Here is a 20,444-nt window from a genome sequence, read left to right as displayed (position 1 = left end):
TTAAAGGTGGCCAAGGATGGGGCAAGACATAGGGGCTCAGGAAGTTTATTCCAGGCGTAGGGTGCAGCGAGACAGAAAGCGCGAAGTCTGGAGTTGGCAGTAGTGGAGAAGGGAACAGATAAGAAGGATTTATCCATGGAGCGGAGTGCACGGGAAGGGGTGTAGGGAAGGACGAGTGTGGCGAGATCCTGGGGAGCAGCAGAGTGAGTACATTTATAGGTTAGTAGAAGAAGTTTGAACAGGATGCGAAAACAGATAGGGAGCCAGTGAAGGGTCTTGAGGAGAGGGGTAGTATGAGTAAAGCGACCCTGGCGGAAGACGAGACGGGCAGCAGAGTTTTGAACCGACTGGAGAGGGGAGAGGTGACTAAGTGGGAGGCCAGCAAGAAGCAGATTGCAGTAGTCTAAACGAGAGGTGACAAGGGTGTGGATGAGGGTTTTGGTAGAGTGCTCGGAAAGAAAGGGGCGGATTTTACGGATGTTGTAAAGAAAGAAACGACAGGTCTTGGCAATCTGCTGGATATGAGCAGAGAAGGAGAGAGAAGAGTCAAAGATGACCCCTGTAGCTATGTCACTGACTAAATGTAAACATTTACAATTCTGTTGGCAACATCGAAGAGTGGAATACAAAAAAACTGCAGTAAACTTAATTTGCAAATATCTGTGCACTACTGGAACTGGTTCTGGGTATCTATTATTATAAGGGTCCGTGGAGGGGCATAATCGAACGGAAACGCCTATCTCCCTGGGCGTTTATCTCCGAGAACGGGTCCGTGAAGGGGCGGGCCGAACCGAATTTTCAAAAAAATGGACGTTTTTGAGCTGGGCGTTTGTTTTTTTTTTAGCGATAATGGAAACTAAAAACGCCCAGCTCAAAAACGTCCTAATCCGAGCCATTTGGTCGTGGGAGGGGCCAGGATTGGTAGTACACTGGCCCCCCTGATATGCCAGGACACCAACTGGGCACCCTAGGTCAATGCGGTGGACTTCAGAAAAAGCTCCCACATGCATAGCTCTCTTACCACGGGTGCTGAGCTCCCAACCCCCCTCCCCCAAAACCCACTACCCACAAATGTACAACACTACCATAGCTCTTAGGGGTGAAGGGGGCACCTACATGTGGGTACAGTGGGTTTTGGAGGCCTCCCATTTACCAGCACAAGTGTTACAGGTGGGGGGGGGGGATGGGCCTGGGGCCACCTGGCTGAAGTGCACTGCGGTGCCCACTAAAAGTGCTCCAGGGACCTGCATACACGCAGGCCTCTAGGACTGGTTGCTGCTATATAACATTGGCACACCAGTTGACACCTGAAGACTAATCTCTCCGAAAACGTCCTTTATTGGAATAACCGCCTTTACTCACAGTTAACTGCAGATCAGAGGTTGTGCCCCACTGGCAACGAGTCTCCCTGGTACTGAGATGAGCAGTAGGTCAGAGCTGGCAGAATGCTGTACAATGCCCTCTTTCAGCCACATTCAAGGGAAGAACTAAGTTGTCTAACGTGGCTAACACAGGAAAGGGAACTAAAACTGGCTTACAAAAATGGCCACTACCGCATGGACTACAACAGGAAACACAACAGGGCACACTCTGACCCAGTAGGCAGGGGGAAAAGCACCATGGGAGAAGAGCCTACCAACTACCAACATCGTGAGTGTGTAACACAAGCTAATGAAATCACGGAGCCCAATACCCTACACCCACCACAATGCAATGCTGATGTGACCCTGTACTGCACCCGAGAGCCACATCTGACCCAGGGAAAGGCTGTGACAGGATCAAACACATTCTGCTGTCATGGAGGTGGGTACGGCATTTGAGGCTGGCATACAGGCTGGAAAAAAAGTTTTTAAAGTGGGGTTTTTTTGGTGGGAGGGGGTTAGTGACTACTGGGGGAGTCCAGGGAGGTCATCCCCGATTCCCTCCAGTGGTCATCTGGGCAGTTGGAGCACTTTTTTGGGACTTGTTCGTGAAAAAAAAGGGTCCAAAAAAAGTGACCCAAAATCGCGGTAAAAACGCCCTTCTTTTTTCGATTATCAGCTAAAGATGCCCATCTCTCCTCGGCTGATAACCAGCCACAGTTCCGCCTCCACCATGCCTCCGACACGCCCCCGTCAACTTTATTCGTTCCCGCGATGGAGTGCAGTTGGAAACGCCCAAAATTGGCTTTCGATTATACCGATTTGGGCGCCATTGCGAGACAAACGTCTATCTCCCGATTTAGGTCGCACTATAGACGTTTTTCTCTTTCGAAAATAAGTTGGATAAGCACCTATCTTAAGTTTCAAGGTTCAGTTTATTTGATTACCTGCTTTAAGGAAAACCAAAAATCGGTGATCAATAAAATGAAATTACAAATATCAAAGAACTACAATAACACAGAGAAAAATACTACCAGACTGATGCACTCCCAAATCTCCAATACCCAACCCCCAACCTGCAGCACCGGACCACGAAGGCAGAAGCTACAGTGGAATATTGATTGAATGCCTATCAAAATAAATATGTTTTCAAGAATCCTTTAACATTTTTGAAATGAGGACTCCAAATGCGTAGATAAAGGAAGACAATTCCAGAGAGAAGGTCCTACAATACTAAACACAGAGCCATGAAAAAAATTCAGATAAACCTCACGAAACAAAGGAACAGTTAACAAATTCTGTACAGCAGATTGTAGAGTCCGTGAGGGGACATAAAGAACCGGATAGCTAGATAAAAACTGAGGGGTCCTTTTAGTAAGCCGCATAAGCATTTACACGGACCCAACGCATATCAATTCCAATTTACCACCTGGCTAATGCATGGCCCAGGCGGTGATTTCATTTTTGAAACGCTTCTGATACGTGCATCAGAAAATATTTTCATTTTCTGGCGCGTGGGCAGTAATCACCATTTGGATGCACGTTGACCATTACCGCCCAATTAACTCGTGAGACCTTACCGCTAAGTAAATGACTGGCGGTAAGGTCTCAGACCCTAAATGAATGCGCGTCAATTTTCATTTTGCCGCATGTCCATTTTAGGCCCCTCAAAAAGGCAGTTTTTACAGGTATGCAGAAAAATGATTCTGCACGCGGCCAAAACACGCGCCTGCACTACCACAAGCCATTTTTCAGCGTACCTTAGTAAAAGGACCCCCGAGGCAAACCTGTATGATGGATTTTATAAACTAAAAACAGAATTTTATACACTATCCCCCGGATTCTATATAGCGCGCCGAGAGTTATACGCGCTTATGTACGTAAATCTAAGTGTATTCTATTGTTTTAACAAGCTGTTAAGCATTGTTATCTTAACAAGCAATAACAAGCACTAATTGGCAAAAATTAGAATTTATTTATTTATTTGTTACATTTGTACCCCACACTTTCCCACCTATTTGCAGGCTCAATGTGGCTTACAAAGTACCATGAGGTGATAGCCACCTCCGGTGAAGAAACAAATACAGAGTGATGTTATTGTCAATGAGATGAATATGTTACAGACACATTTGAAATCGTAGAGAGGGAAGTTATATAGTGTTCATAGTGTTCATTACAAGGTTAAGTTTCTTTGTGTTGCTGGGTTCAGGCACATGTTGGGTCAGTGGAGTATGCCTTTTCGAACAGGTTAGTCTTTAGTGATTTCCGGAAGTTGAGGTGGTCGTACGTAGTTTTTACGGCTTTAGGGAATGCATTCCAGAGTTGCGTGCTTATATAGGAGAAGCTGGATCCATAAATTCATTTGTACTTGAGTCCTTTGCAACTAGGGTGGCGAAGATTTAAGTATGTTCGTGATGATCTGGTTGAGTTTCTGGTTGGCAGGTCTATGAGGTCAGTCATTTATGTGTGTACATTGCTAAGCATATTCTGTAATGTACTGCTCCTAAATTCTAATGCGTGCAGGCAAAAAGGGGCATGCTTAGAGGCCTGGTAATGGGAGTTTTGTGGGCAATCCAAAATCTGTGTGCACTGTTATAAAATATGGGCCAGTACGCCTAAATCTATGTGCAGGGATTTACACCAGCTTTTTGATGGTGTAAAATGGATGCGTGTAGATTTAGTCGTATGCACTATGCCGAAGCATATTCTAAATTACACGCATAGATGTAAGCGCTATACACAGAATTTAGAATACACTTAGGCGTAATTGCCTAACGTGCTATAATTTTAGGTGCCATATATAGAATCAGGCCCTATACGGTACTCAATTGGTAGCCAATGTTTGGCCCTTAAAAGTGTAGTCACATGATGATATTTTTTTAGCCTCAGAGCTCAATTTAACCGCTATATTCTGTATTAACTGAAGTCTCTTAATTTCCTTTTGACAAAGACCTTTAAAGAATGTGTTACAATAAAATAGGCACCTTTCTGGATTTCTCACAGACGTTCCCTGTTATAAAATCACCCCCTAAAAGAAAACACATTTCATATACTAATATTTAAAACTCCATGTCATATACTGGTCAGTATAAGAAAGACACTGATACAGGAACAGATCTGTACCCTCAGTGGGTACCATTTGCAGAGAGAGATCTAGCTCTCTTTAATTAATCACAAAGGAATTGGCACAATGGCATGATACCGGAGCTCCCCTTCTATTTAAGGCTTATATACAGAGGAGTTGCTTGCCAATATTGCTGAAAACAATGAGCTGAAATTGGAGATGCTTTCCATTCACTTCCTGTACAAAAGGACCATTGTCCTCAAACCTTGGCCAACTTGGCAGGAATTAATGTGCCTGTTGATTCTTTGCTAATGTGACTATGTGCTTTCATTGGATTGGCCGGTTTCTGCTAAGCAACCAACCTCCAAAAGAAAAGCAGCCAAAGGTCTGTCAGCTGTTAAATCCAGCTGTTTCCTTTGGGCTTCCAGCTCACCTGGGACTGGGGTTGGGATTCAAAATCATGGGCCCTTCATTCACAACCACGGGGGCATTTTTGCTATATTTTGTGCTCAACTCCCTGCTTACTTTAGTCCAGTCATTGCAGTAACAGCCCTCGGTCAGCAACATTGGGGAGTACGTGGAAGAAGTTTTTGTTTCATTTCATTTTTCATTTCCAGTCATTTTACTTCAGCGCACACTAAAACACCAGAAATGAAATGACATTTTGTTGTTTTATTTTGGGATGGGAAATGATACAAAAAAACCAGAACAATGTTATTTCCTTGCTGTTTAAAAAAGCAGCAAGACTCTACCGCACCAGCACTTCTAGAGCCATAGGCCCAAAATCCAGCCTCTAGATGTTACTACTGAACTATGACTATGACTTTCCCCCAACACTGAGCTGTGAATCTTGTCTACACAACATCCCTAGCCCTCACATCCCTCCACCAGTGGCGTAGCCAGGACCAACTTTCTGGTGGGCCCCAATGTTAACATGGATGAGTACTGGGCAGTGCAGATGTTGACGCTGCCTCCCAGTTTTCCTTTTGTTGACTGGGTGAGCCTGACTCTAAAGCAGAAGAACTACAGCCCATCCTTGGCTCCACCCCTACCCTTGACATGTCAATGCATAGTACAACCACTGAGTCTCTGGGCTGCCCCTGCTGCATGGGTTTTCAGTCGTCTGTCCTTACTGCACACTGTGTGTTTCCAATAGCCTCTCCATACTATTGCATGGAGGTTGTGTGATTCCAGTGGTCTACTTTCATTGCTGTATGCAGGATGTGTACTTCCAATGGCCTGTTCTACTAGCCAGCAGAGTCACAGGTGCTTAATGCAATAAGGAAGCCTTCCCCAGTGCTTATAGTTTCTACAGCATATAGTGCTATTAGTAGTCATGTGTACTTTCTATCTTGAATATGATAAATTCTATTGTATCATTTAATTCCTTCTGACCTTCACCCCATTTCTTCTCCCTTCTCCTTTGAAAGCATTATTACCACCTGGTCCAGCACCACAAAAGTCCTCCAATGTAACAGATATCAGAAGCCAGCTGAGTGAAATAGTGTAATATAAATGTACCAATAGGCCTGTGCTGATGTACACTTTCATTATCAGTTCACATTCTTTCTTATCTCCTGCTCTAATATATACTTCAAAGTTCATTTGGAAGACTGAATTGACCTCAAACCCCTTTCCACATAGTCGGGAGCCTACAATGCCAAGCTGGTGGCAACAGGACTAGTGAAGGCGGTTAGCTTAGCAGAGTTTAAAAAGGGGTTAGACGGTTTCCTAAAGAACAAGTCCATAAACCACTACTAAATGGACTTGGGAAAAATCCACAATTCCAGGAATAACATGTATAGAATGTTTGTACGTTTGGGAAGCTCGCCAGGTGCCCTTGGCCTGGATTGGCCGCTGTCGTGGACAGGATGCTGGGCTCGATGGACCCTTGGTCTTTTCCCAGTGTGGCTTACTTATGTACTTATATAATGCTTCCTTTTCCTGCAATGAACCATGGTGTGATTTTCTAAGAACTTCAGAGTAGAGATAGTGTCCACCCATCAAAGAAAGGGAGAAGCATCTTCCAGAACAGATGAACTAATATACTGAGGAGGGAAAGGGAATGGGGCTTGATATACCACCTTTCTGTGGTTTTGTGACTACATTCAAAGTGGTTTACATAGTATATATACAGGTACTTATTCGTACCTGGGGCAATGGAGGGTTAAGTGACTTGCCCAGAGTCACAAGGAGCTGCCTGTGCCTGCAGTGGGAATCTGCACGTGCAGGACGTCAGACTCACAGAAACAGAAGCCTGCGCGGCTGCAAGTCAGGCTTCTACATGGAATGTTGCTAGTGGAATAGCAACATTAACATTCCATGTAGAATCTCAAATAGTAGCAACAGAATCTCAATAGTAGCAACATTCCATCTAGAATCTCCAATAGTAGCAACATGCCATGTAGAATCTGAAATAGTGAAAGGGAACTGGGACTTGATGTACTGCCTTTCTGTGGGGTTTACATAGTATATACAGGTACTTATTCGTACCTGGGGCAATGGAGGGTTAAGTGACTTGCCCAGAGTCACAAGGAGCTGCAGTGGGAATTGAACCCAGTTCCCCAGGATCAAAGTCCACTGCACTAACCACTAGGCTACTCCTCCACTAGGAGGACTTTAAATTAGGATCGAACAATTATCCATTCACTGTTTCTCAATCACCTTGACTATTGTCATTCTTTCTACCTGGTACTCAAGTTCTGTCTCATAAAATGTTTTCAGCTAATCCAAAACACATTGGTTAAACTCTTTTATGGCTCTAGGAAATATGACTGTATCATTCGAGGAACAACCACAGCTTCCCATTGCATTCCATCTTCGCTTTAAAAGCCTAATCATAATCCATCGCTTCATGTATCATCCTTCACCAGCACTTATGGCAGATCTTTTGGTTTGCTATGTCCCAAGATAATACACTAGCTAGCCCTTCGCTTTCTCATGCTAAATGAGAGTTAATCTGCCAATCTGCCTTTTTCTATCACTCTTTATAGATCAGTGCTTCTCAATCCCGTCCTCAGGGCACACCCAGCCAGTCAGCTTTTCAGGATATCTACAATGAATACGCATGAGCTAGATTTTCATACCAATGAGGCAGTGCATGCAAATCTAGCTCATGCATGTTCATTGTGGATATCCTGAAAGCTGGTTGGGTGTGGCCCCGAGAACTGGGTTGAGAATCACTGTTCTAGATTAAGACTTGAATCGTCTTACATACACTTTTAAAAGTAGTATCAAAACATGGCTTTTTGCACAGCCACTTGGAGAATAAACAAGTTCTGATAAAATCTTCTTAGAATATATCCTTGGGCTTTAGGGGCAGTGATTAAAGGGCTTTAGGGGCTTCAGCTAACCGAATGCACATTCTGATTTATTCCTCCTTTCCACTTGAAATATATAGGCCAATATTTAACCACCATGGTCAGCTTCTTTTTTTTTTAAAGGGGGGTTTCTGTCAGGTACTTGTGACCTGGATTGGCTACTGTTGGAAGCAGGATACTGGGCTAGATGGACCATTGGTCTGACCCAGTATGACTATTCTTATGTTCTTATATATTGACCAAAAATATCCAGATATTCAGCAACGGTATCCGGATAGTGACTGGTGCTGGATATATATATAACTATCCACATAGCAGCAATACTGAGCCCATTATCCAGATAAAAGTAAAGACAGGTTTTTATTTATTTATTGCTATCCTAACTTTGAGATCCTATTAGTAAGTTGTGGTAAGCACTAACATGTGCTTACTGCAGGTTAAAAACAACTACCATGGGACAGGTGGTCAGGTGTCCTGAGGTAAGTGAGCATGCTACCCACGCACTAAAAAATAGGTTTTTTTAGTGGAAAGTAGGCGTGTTCTGTGCTAGTATTCAATAAAGCATACCACAACGAGCAATAACTTAATGATCACACAATACCACTTCAACTACACTCTTAACACTCTCTCGCTATACCTGTAAGCTTAATTCTTCATGCAACTCTAATGTATCACTTACTCCAGAATGGCGAATGCCATAACGGAACTTTGTAAGCTAATTCGATATTGTCATCCATGTATTTCATGTAACACCAATTGTTTCTTTTACTCTGGAATGGCGAATGCCATAACGGAATATTGTAAGCCACATTGAGCCTGCAAATAGGTGGGGAAATGTGGGATACAAATACAACAAATAAATAAAAATAAATAATTAGTGCATATATATTGGCACGTGGTTGGCATGAGAGCCCTTACTGCTTAGAAAATAGGTGTCAGTACGTGCTGATGGGAAAATTAGTGCATGGTTAGCAAAATAGAAAAGTGGCATCTACCTTCATATACCTCTGCACAAAAGCATGGAATAAACTACCGAACACTATAAAAATAACACGTAACTTGACAAGACTTCAGGAAATTATTGAAAATGCACTTGTTCGAAGAAACTTACAATAAGAATCCTCCTTAAGAACTTGATTATTCTGTATCTAAACCAACCACCTACTGATCCCTCTGAATTGATTATATTAGCCATATTATCATTATTGGTCATCATATATTATTGCTTTTTATTATATGTTATGTAAATTATTCTACCGACATATCTTCCTTATTTCTTACATAGTAATATCTTAATTTAGAACAAACCTCTTATTCTGTTCATAACTATATCTTTTGTAATGTAATGTAAGCCACATTGAGCCTGCAAATAGGTGGGAAAATGTGGGGTACAAATGTAGCAAATAAATAAATATATACATTTCCTGGTAGCGCTAAAAGTGGCCTTAGGCCATGGTAAAAACCCACACCAGGGATGTCGCAGGCCGCTTTTTAGCATTGCGTAGTAAAAGGGCCCCTTTATTTGCATAATTATTCAGTTAGTGGACTGAATAACTTCCAACTCCACCTTCACTGTGTCCCCATACCACCCTGGCACTCTTCAGACAGTAATGATTTATAGCTGCACGTTTCAGATAACGCCACTGAAAATCAACAGATGTTCCCAGTCAGTGGATGTATCCGAATACCTGGCACTGCTATCCAGAAAGTGGGGTCCATTGTTTCTTTATTTTATCCTCCATTCTTTTCATTCTCTTACTGATACCACTGTCTTCTAGGTTTCCTTATAATGTAATTATTGTAATATTGACTTCATTTTTACATTTACTTTGATATAGCGGATGCAGATGGCATATCAAACGTAATAAATTACGCTAAATTAGGATTACGAGGATGGGTGAAAAGAGCCCTCAGAAAGGGTAGCGGCTGCATAGACAGCCTTCCACTGGAGGTGCTGTAGACGAGGACAGCATCAAAATTCATGAAAGCATGGAGCAAGCATAGTAACATAGTAAATGACAGCAGATAAAGACCTGTATGGTCCATCCAGTCTGCCCAACAAGCACTGAGGATTTCTGAGAGAGAAGGGTTTTAGAGCCTGGGCTGCTGGTTTGGATGGGCAGAATACATAGGCCATATGGTCCCTTTCTGCAAACATTTTTTATGTCATTTCTATGAAAAAAGTCCACTGGATGAGTGGACTGGATGACTCCTGGGCATCAACCCTAGTAGCACACCTACTAACAAAGAAGCATTCATCTAGAGCAATGCTTCTCAACCCACTACTGGAGGGTTACCCCCCCCCCCCCCCCCCCCAGTCAGATTTTCAGGATCAACACAATGAATTGTCTTGGTTATATGCAAATTTATCTCATGCATATTCATTGTGGTGATCCTGAAAACCCAGTTGACTAGAAGGTTGGGAAGCACTGAACTACAGGGCTGTCAAACAACAAAAAGAAAACGGTTAGGAAATCTAGAACTGTTGGCGGGTGAGATGTTGCCTGGGTACAATATCTTCTGAAGGGGTTGATATCGTTATTTCCTATATTATTCTCAATTCGTATAATTGCTTTTATTGCACTGTAGCCTTACTACAGATTTATGTAAGCCACTTTGAGCCTGCAATCAGCGGGAAAATGTGGGATATAAATGTAATAATAAATAAATAAATATTTTTCTCGATTTCTCTACTTAGCACCAGTGGTGTACCAAGGGGGGGGCGGTCCGCCCCGGGTGCACGCTGCTGGGGGGGTGCCGCCCGCCTGTTGGCCGAGTCCGCTCGTTCCCTCCCTGTTGCTCCTTCTGCCGACAGGCGTGCGGCACCCCCCCCCCCCCCCCCCAGCAGCTAAAAATGCACCTGGGTGGGCGCTGCACCTGAGGGGGGTGTAATTTCACCAGGGGGGGCCACGCTGCACCCGGGGGGGGCGCATCGGCGATCCACCCCGGGTGTCAGCCAACCTAGGAACGCCACTGCTTAGCACACAAGTAAAATACTCCATGTTACTACACAGGGCTGCTGGCAGAGAAATTCATAGATGCTGAAACCTAAAGTTTTACCTTTATCAGAGCCTTTGTCAAAGCACAAACCAAGAGGGGGCAATTAGAAATGATGGAAACAATATAGTTTTCTACCTTAAATTCTTCATCGATGAGGAAATCACAGCCGATGAGGTCAAAGTAACCTAGTTTGCATTCTAGCTTGGATTTGACAGCAAGGAAACACTGCATCATGATTTGCTGCATTCTCTTCTGCAGACAAAGGAGGACAGGATTAGGTTCTAACAAGGCCAAAACTAAACTAGCAAGAACCAGAACTAGTGGTAGATTTGTCAGATGCCGGTAGAAAACAAAGGAAGTCAGCTGGTTGACAACGCAAGAACTTTACCATACACTAGTTTATTTATTTGGATTTAACTCACACCTAGTTTAGTAGTAGCGCAAGGTGAGTTACAATGAGGCATAGTAGATATTTTTCTGTCCTTAGACAGTTCACAATCTAAGGGCCCTATTTACTAAGCCGCGCTGTAGAGGCGCTAACTTTTTAGCGTGTGCTAAAAATTAGCACGCGCTAACAATAGAGACATCCATTATATGGGTGTTTCTAGTGTTAGTGCGCGCTAAAACATTTGCACACTTACAACACGGCTTAGTAAACAGGGCTCTAAAGGGGTCTTTTACTAAAGTGCGCTGGCGTTTTTAGCAAGCATTAAAAATAGGCGCACGCTAAATGCTACAGACGCATATAGGAATACATTGGCATCTTTAGCATTTAGTGCGCCTATTTTTAGTGAGCACTAAAAACGCCTGCGTGCTCTTAGTAAAAGACCCCCTAAACTTCCCGAGCTGGAATAGACTTCCCGAGCTTGTACGTCTAGCCCCATCTTTGGCCGTTTACAAATCCAGGCTAAAAGCCCACCTCTTTAACGCTGCTTTTGACTCCTAACCACTACTCACTTGCCCTGTACCCTTTTATCCCCACCTCTTTAATTCCCTTACCTCTTAGTTGTTCTGTCTGTTTGTCTGTCCTATTTAGATTGTGAGCTCTTTGAGCAGGGACTGTCTTTTCAGGTATGGTGTACAGCGCTGCCTATGCCTTGTAGCACTATAGAAGTGATAAGTAGTAGTAAATTTGTACCTGAGGCAATGAAGGGTTAAGTGATTTGCCCAAGACCACAAGGGGCAACAGTTTGATTCTATAGCGTACTCCTGTGGATGTGGTCATTTAGGACTCAAATTGTATAAATAGCACCCAAATTTGGGAGCCAATAAAAATTAGCACTAATCACTATTCTGTGAACGTTGCTCAGAGTTGGGCGCCATTTATAGAATAGGGTTTGGCACAAGGATTTACACCAGCTAAAACCTGGTGTAAATTCTCATGCCTAAATTAGGCATGGATTTCCCTCATTCAGTAAAACTGCGTGCAAATTCCAGGAATGCCCCTGACCCACCCATGCCTCTCCTATAGCCCCTTTTGGATCTGCACATAAAATTTACATGCAGTTCTTAGCACCTAAAGTTGGGCACGCAAATTAAAATTAATGCCAATTAGCAGCAATAATTATTAGTGCCCAATTAGCAGCACTAATTGGCTCATTTTTCAATTAATTTGCACATGAAAATTAGGTGTGTGCCCTGATTAACGGGAGAGGGAAAGTCACCACTTTTGAATAAACTTTGGTATTTATACTCTTGCTTGTCTAGCAAAACCAGAACTTCATATAGCAAAGTAGAATGGGTAGGACTAAAATTAGAGAGGAAGCAAAGCAAATATAACCCAGTAGCATAGTAAATGATGGCAGATATGGTCCATCCAGTCTGCCCAACAAGATAAACTCATTTTACATGGTATGCGATACTTTATATGTATACCCGAGTTTGATTTGTCCTTGCCATTTTCAGGGCACAGACCGTAGAAGTCTGCCCAACACTGTTCTGGTACTAAAAGTTCTGAAGATTCTGGAATCCTAAAAAGTTACAAGATTCCGGAATCCCAATTAGTAGCAACATTCCATGTAGAACCCCAAAGAGTAACATAGTAACATAGTAAATGACGGCAGATAAAGACCTGTACAGTCCATCCAGTCTGCCCAACAAGATAAACTCATTTTACATGGTATGTGATACTTTATATGTATACCCGAGTTCAGGGGCGTATCTGGAATCCGGCGGTAGGGGGGGCCAGAGCCAGAGAGGGGGGGCACATTTTTGCCTCCCTCCCCCCCCCCCCCCCCCGCCGCCGTCGCCGCCTCTCTCCACCCCCTCCCCGCCGTCAACCCTCCCCCGTTGCTTACTTTTGCTGGCGGGGGGCCCCAACCCCCGTCAGCCGAGGTCCGACCCGCAATCTCCATATTTCGTCTTCCTCCGTGGCCATGTGCTTCAAGGAAGTAACGCTGCAGTGCTGATTGGTTGAATCCAGTTCGGCGTCTGACGTCGCAGCAACGTCAGACGCCGAACTGGATTCAACCAATCAGCACTGCAGCGTTACTTCCTTGAAGCACATGGCCACGGAGGAAGACGAAATATGGAGATTGCGGGTCGGACCTCGGCCCCCGCCAGCAAAAGTAAGCAGCGGGGGAGGGTTGACGGCGGGGAGGGGGGCCAGGGCGAAATCTGCAGGGGCCCAGGCCCCTGTGGCCCCACGCAGATACGCCCCTGCCCGAGTTTGATTTGTCCTTGCCTTTCTCAGGGCACAGACCGTAGAAGTCTGCCCAGCACTGTTCTTGTACTAAAAATACTGAAGCTAATGTCAAAGCCCCTTAAAATTTACACTTAAGCCCATCCATATCTATTCAGTCACAATCAGGGCGTAGACTGTAGAAGTCTGCCCAGCACTGGTTTTGCTTCCCAGTTACCAGTGTTGCCACCCAATCTCCTCTGTGAATCCATTCCTTCTAAACAGGATTCATTTGTGTTTATCCCATTTTCATCTGCTGTATTGTGCCAAATACCATTGGCACAATACAGCAAGATGGGGTACACAGAGAAGATATCTTAAGCTTTATCAGTAAAGCTGGTGAACTGCTGTGCATTTCTAAGAGAGAGAGAACAAACTGTTCTAACCAAGTCTTGCCAACTCCCTTCACATAGTGGCCCCATTGTATAACATGTACACCTAATCGCAGTAAGGCGACATTATGATTCAAGTAGGACAGGAAGGGACTCAACAGGGTGATCTAGTCCTGGATTTGCCCCACTGCAAACATAGATTTATAGCACCGATTTCCTTCTGGGAAATTAATGGGACAATTCCATAAACTAGGCACTGACATTAATGTACCCAGTTTATGAGTGGAGGAGTGGCCTAGTGGTTAGAGCACCAGTCTTGCAATCCAGAGGTGGCCGGTTCAAATCCCACTGCTGCTCCTTGTGATCTTGGGCAAGTCACTTAACCCTCCATTGCCTCAAGTACAAACCAAGATTGTGAGCCCTACCGGGGCAGAGAAATAACCAGTGTATCTGAATGTAACTCACCTTGAGCTACTACTGAAAAAGGTGTGAGCAAAATGGAAAACAAAATGTGCCCATTTCATGCATAAAGCATAGATCAGTGCCCTGAAAATGGTAGATACAAATCAAGGTCAGGTATACGTATAAAGTAGCACATATGAGTTTATCTTGTTGGGCAGACTGGATGGACCGTACATGTCTTTTTCTGCTGTCACCTACTATGTTGCTATGTATGTTAGATCACTAGTATATATGTGCATAAATGTACATAAAAGTGCACACATGCCAGTATGCTACTTAAGCGCTGTTCTGTATATAGATGACTGTCTTGCATAGTGTATATTTGCAAGGGGGCATAGACATGGGTGGAGCATGGGCAGGACATAGGCAGGGCTCCCACTTATGGGTGTAACTTGCACAGCACTGCAAGTTATGTGTGCCCACCACTTTAGGTGCTTGCGCTTAAGCCATCTCTATGGCTGGTGTAAAAGCAGGGCCTAAATGTTAGGCCACCAAACCAGGTTATGGTAGTGTTCTATAATGGAGCCTGGCTGTGTAGGTTCTATTATAGAATAGACTCCTACTGCATGGCCTTGGGGCACCTAAATGAAGGTGCCCAGTTATAGAATTGCCCCAATAAGGGGACAAACCAGGACTGCTCCTCAATACCTCTCCATTCTTATCTCTCCCTACACTCCTCCCTGGGAACTCTGTTCATCGGGTAAGTCTCTCTTATCGATACCCTTCTCCTCCACTGCCAAATCATTTTATTCTGCTACACCGTATGCCTGAAACAGACTTCTTGAGTCATTACGTCAACCTCCATCTCTGGCCATGTTCAAATCTAGGCTAAAAGCCCACCTCTTTGAGGCTGCTTCTAACTCCTATTCACTTGTTAAAGTACTCATGGCTGTTTTATCATTCCCACCATAAGTATTTCCCCTATCCCTTATTTGTCCTGTTTGTCTGTCTTGAATAGAATAGCAGGGACTGTCTCTTACATGTTTAATGTATAGTGCCACATACGTCTAGTAGCACTATAGAAATGATAAGCAGTAGTAGTAGTAGACTGGATCAGCTTGTTTGATCAACTTAAGGGAGTTGACAAACCCAGAAGGGACAGAAGAGCACACATCCTTTCTTGTTCGTACCTATCTCCATCTCATCAAAGAATTCAACACCAAAACTACCTGCCTTGTGTATTTCTCTTTTAAATGTCTAATTCAGCTTCCATGTTGTGTTCACTTGCAGAGAACCCTTGAGATTAGCCCAATAGGACATAACTGTAATAAACTGCCAGAGGACAAAAGTGCTGGGAATCACACTGGGAATGTTTACAACACCTAAACACCTTGGTTGCAAAGTGAAACCTCTGGGGAAGCTGTTACCAAGGCAAAGCTAATGGCATAGCACTAATGAGTTGGGCTCAATTGCTTCTCTCTGGAGAGGATGTAAATCTGCTGAGATACTCTTCCACTTCCCAATCTGAAATGCACGCACACGCATATACATGCTCGTATATACTCACTGTGAATACAGTCGAGACCCAGTTCCTAGGGAGACCCTTAGTTGCCACAAACTTCTCATTCACATAAGTGCTGAAGCGCTCCATGCTCCACACTGTCTCTTCCTTCAGCTCTTTGTACTGCGGATGCTTCTTCTGCATGTACTAGAAGGGGTGGAGGAAGAAAGGACAATTAGTTCTTCATTGGCAGCGATTCTTTACTGGGGGAACAGGGTGAGAAAGGTAATGGAGAAACAAGTAGGAATAAACTCAAATCACTGCATTGCCAGATCTACTCTGGAGAAACGGCAGCAGTGAGGTGAGCGTCTTTTGGTACAGTGGAGAAGAAGATGGGCTGATACAGCTTTATGTCAAAGGGTTGGCCCAGGTGGGCAACACTTTATTGCCCTTCAGAAGTCAATATCACTAAAGACTGTCTTCTTTCTCTGCTTTGCTAATTCCTCCTTTTGATTATCCATGAGATTGGAAGGGATGGACTTATAATGAGAGGAGAGAAAGCTCTAGTGTGGGGCAGTGATTCTTTTTATGTCTTTGTGCACTCCGCTCCATGGATAAATCCTTCTTATCTCTTCCCTTCTCCACTACTGCCAACTCCAGACTTCGCGCCTTCTGTCTCGCTGCACCCTACGCCTGGAATAAACTTCCTGAGCCCCTACGTCTTGCCCCATCCTTGGCCACCTTTAAATCTAGACTGAAAGCCCACCTTTTTAACATTGCTTTTGACTCGTAACCACTCACCTCCACCTACCCTCCTCTCCTCCTTCCTGTACACATTAATTGATTAATTTATTTTTTGTCTATTAGATTGTAAGCTCTTTGAGCAGGGACTGTCTTTCTTCTATGTTTCTGCAGCGCTGCCTACGCCTTGTAGCGCTATAGAAATGCTAAATAGTAGTAGTAGTTTGTGCTTTTATTGAATTTTTCTGAGGGCTAGATTTATGTATAAGCTAGACAAGCTACAGCTGAGGTCTTCATCATTAAAAGGGGGGTCTGATGCTTCACTAACAAACATGTAACTGCATTTACAGAGGTTCAAAGTGGTTTAGCAAAAGAAGAAATGATAACAAAAACAGGAATTTATGATTATCAACTACTGTTTGTTGTTTTTTGTTTTATTTATTGCATCACATCTAAAATTTACCTCACACTTGAGTGGGGGGAGGGGGAGGCTCATAAGTGTTACGGCTTAGGAGTTACAATACACATAAATCCAGCCCTGTGTATCTAATTTATAAAAGGCACAGATTTGGGGAAAGCCACAGATTTATACACCAAGATCATCTTTTGTTCCACAGGCTTGATAAATTCCATGTCTATGATCAGTTGTTCGAGCTACAAACCTGCCCATCTATCTCTCTATGTCAATCATTATATTTATCTGTAATTAGTAAGCAGAATTAGATTTATTAAATGTGAATGGGTGTGGTGCAAGGTCCTTTCTCCCATGTCTTTCATTTTCACTGTTTCCCATTCTTCCAGCTGCCACCTGGTCTGGTGTAAAGGTGTTATCATCTATGTCTGAGCACTTCAGAATACCATAAGGGATTAATTCTGTGCAGGGAGGCTGCAATAACACACACTTCTGGCAAACAACCATACACAACACTGAGAAGGCGGGTTTTCAAGAGTTCATTTCACCAGTTAATTAATCCCAGAGTCAGCTCAAAATCACCTGCCAGGTGATATTGCAAATCCAAAGCAGGGCCAGTGTGTTTCCCCAGGTGAGAGAGTGTTCCCCTCCTACAGCCTTATGCAAGAGCCCGGTTACATTGCAAAGATCCATAACCCAGCTGTGAGAAAAACAAGGCAGTAGCATATTATAATGTTGTCAGAGCCCCCTGCTTTTCGCTGCACAGTACAGATGGACTGTAACAGAGTATCAAAAAATTAACAAATCTGCTTAGAGCAAAAAGCATAAAGAAACTAAAGAAACTTGCTCTAATTAACTATAGGTATTATCTGTGCTATTGTCACAAAGTATATCATAAATGATTTTAACAAGAGGCCTCATCAGCCTAGGGTACCAACTCAGTGGACACACCTAACAAGGCTTATATATCATGGGCCAACCACCGCCTCCGAAAAACCTACAAAGTGAGAGAACCAGATCAATCTGTAGTAAAAAAAAAACAGAGGGTATTATCGTAACACATAAATGATCAATTGACTATAAGCACAGAAAATATCACTTAAGTCAAATCAATGTAATATAGTATATCGGAAGAGTAAGGCCAAAATATTTAAGACAGAGAGGACTGAATGTAAAAATCTTATTGCGGAACAGAAACCAAAGTGCAAAAAAAGAAGGAAATACTTAGCTTTAGATCCGGGAAGAAAAATGATTCACATCCGAGAGGCACCTCTAAAAATGCTAAGGTACCAGCCGCAAGATCGCTTTTCTGCATATCCTCTCCTGAAGAAGTAACGAAACAGTGGGAATTCTATGACTGTTGAGAGGGATTCTAAGAGATTGAGAGAGTGTTTATGAGAAAGATTACTTTAGACTGAAGTTTCTTGTGGCTGATACCTTAGCATTTTTAGAGGCGCCTCTCGGATGTGAATCATTTTTCTTCCCGGGCTGCAGAGACTCCTGAACAGGGGCGTATCTGGAATCCGGCGGTAGGGGGGGCCAGAGCCAGAGAGGGGGGGCACATTTTTGCCTCCCTCCCCCCCCCCCCCGCCGCCGCCGCCTCTCTCCACCCCCTCCCCGCCGTCAACCCTCCCCCGCTGCTTACTTTTGCTGGCGCCGAGGTCCCGACCCGCAGTCTCCGTTTTTCGTCTTCCTCCGTGGCCATGCTTCCAGGAAGTAACGCTGCAGTGCTGATTCGTTGACCCCAGTTCGACGTCTGACGTCAGACGCCGAACTGGATTCAACGAATCAGCACTACAGCGTTACTTCCTGGAAGCATGGCCACGGAGGAAGACGAAAAACGGAGATTGCGGGTCGGACCTCGGCGCCAGCAAAAGTAAGCAGCGGGGGAGGGTTGACGGCGGGGAGGGGGGCCAGGGCGAAATCTGCGGGGGCCCAGGCCCCTGTGGCCCCACGCAGATACGCCCCTGCTCCTGAAGCTTACAGTATTCTATAAATTACATAGGGAAGCTTGAGGCCTCCCCCCCCCCCTCCCCTTGCAAATATGCACTGTGCAAGTTAGGCGGTATTTACAGAATAGCACTTGGATGGAATTTTGACACTAATGTGTGGATATGCACACACAGGCGTGCACATATACAGTTTATTTAGCTTTGATATAATGCCCATCGCATAACTTCTGAGTGGAGTATTAATATAAATCATAAATAGAAATAAGAAAAAGAAAACTGAAGCTACAGCATGATAAAAACAATGGGCTCAATATTCAAAATTATTTAAATCGCTTTTCCGGGGCTAATCAGGTATTTTGAGTGGCACTTAACTGGCTCAAGTCAAAACCAGCTATTTTGGAGGGTGTTCCGGGGTCAGAATTAGCACTTAATCGGTTACGATAACTGCATAAATAGGACTGCATAAAACAGAGTCCTGTGTTTATGTGGTTCTTCTTAGCCGGTTCAGTACCGAATATTGCACTTAACCGGCTAAGGAGCCCTTTTTCAAAGGTGCGTAAGGGCCAAAGCGCGCCCAGCATGCACCAAATCAGCGTTGTGCCCCGGGTGGTAATTCTGAATTTGGCGCACACCAAAAACATGCGGTAGAAAATATTTTCTAGTGCATGGCACTTACCCGGCAGTAAAAAGCAGTGGATGTGCCCTGCATACCTACCGCCTGGGTAGCGTGTGAGACCTTATCACTAAGTCAAAGGGTGGTGGTAAGGTCTCAGGCCAAAAATGGATGTGCACTGGTTTTTATTTTGCCGCACAACCATTTTCTGGCCCCTTAAAAAAAGGCCCTTTTTCCAGGACGTGGTAAAATCTGGCCTGTTGCGCGCCCAAAAGACATGCTCACACTGCTGCAGGCCACTTTTTGCTGCGGCTTTGTAATAGGGCCCCTATGCTTTTAGCCTGGAGCCCAACATGGCTTGGCATTGAATTTCCGGGTTTAACGCCGCCGGCAACAGTCAGCAAAACACTGATCACCGCCGGCTGAATATCGAGCCTCACAGATTACAATGGAAAGAATGGATTCCTCTGCCGATCTTCCAAAAAGCTAATCGACACCCTTCAGTGTAAGCACACATATCTTGTATGTATAAATAAAATGCTTTTTGGAATAAAAAGGTTTTAAGTCTATCTCTAAATTTTCAAGAGATCTTTCTAATCTAAGGTAGCTTGGTGCAGTTACACTAAATATAATGCTCCTAATGGTATCTAAGCAGATGACTCCAAAAGAAAGAACCACCTAAGATCACATTGTAATGACCGAAGCATTCTAGAGGGACTGATGAATCTTAAATGTTAACAACAACATCTTATATGGAATACTTGATGACACTGGAAGCTAATATTCTACTTTCAGAAGTGGTGTAACATGATCAAATTTTCACATTCGAGTAAGAAGCTTAATTGCACAATTTTATATAATCTGAAAGTGTCTAATATCTAACAAATGCAAACCATGCAGTATAGCATTACAATAATTCCTCTTTTTAAGTGTGAATGAATAACTTCTCTATTATTTGTATGGCGTTCCTTTCCTTTGTCTTATTAATATATTTTGTCATTTTTATGTAAACCGCTCTGGCAGTTAGAGAAGTACAACAAGTTTTAATAAATATAAGCATAATCAA

At 43.7% G+C, this 20,444-nt stretch overlaps 1 protein-coding gene across 2 annotated transcripts in view; it reads right to left on the bottom strand.

The window, feature by feature from the left end:
- The window catches only part of TTLL10 (tubulin tyrosine ligase like 10), a 113,155-nt gene that overhangs the window by 20,706 nt on the left and 72,005 nt on the right, over positions 1 to 20,444 (bottom strand). For both annotated transcript variants that reach the window (XM_030185802.1, XM_030185803.1), the window contains exons 8-9: positions 15,727 to 15,867; positions 10,881 to 10,997 (exon numbers count right to left, since the gene is read on the bottom strand). In XM_030185802.1, coding sequence (XP_030041662.1) covers positions 10,881 to 10,997; positions 15,727 to 15,867 — 258 coding nt within the window. The remainder of the gene's footprint in view (positions 1 to 10,880; positions 10,998 to 15,726; positions 15,868 to 20,444) is intronic.

Source organism: Microcaecilia unicolor, chromosome 13 (assembly GCF_901765095.1).
Source record: "Microcaecilia unicolor chromosome 13, aMicUni1.1, whole genome shotgun sequence".
Classification (NCBI taxonomy): Eukaryota; Metazoa; Chordata; class Amphibia; order Gymnophiona; family Siphonopidae; genus Microcaecilia; species Microcaecilia unicolor.
This window is presented reverse-complemented; position numbering and strand designations above follow the sequence as displayed.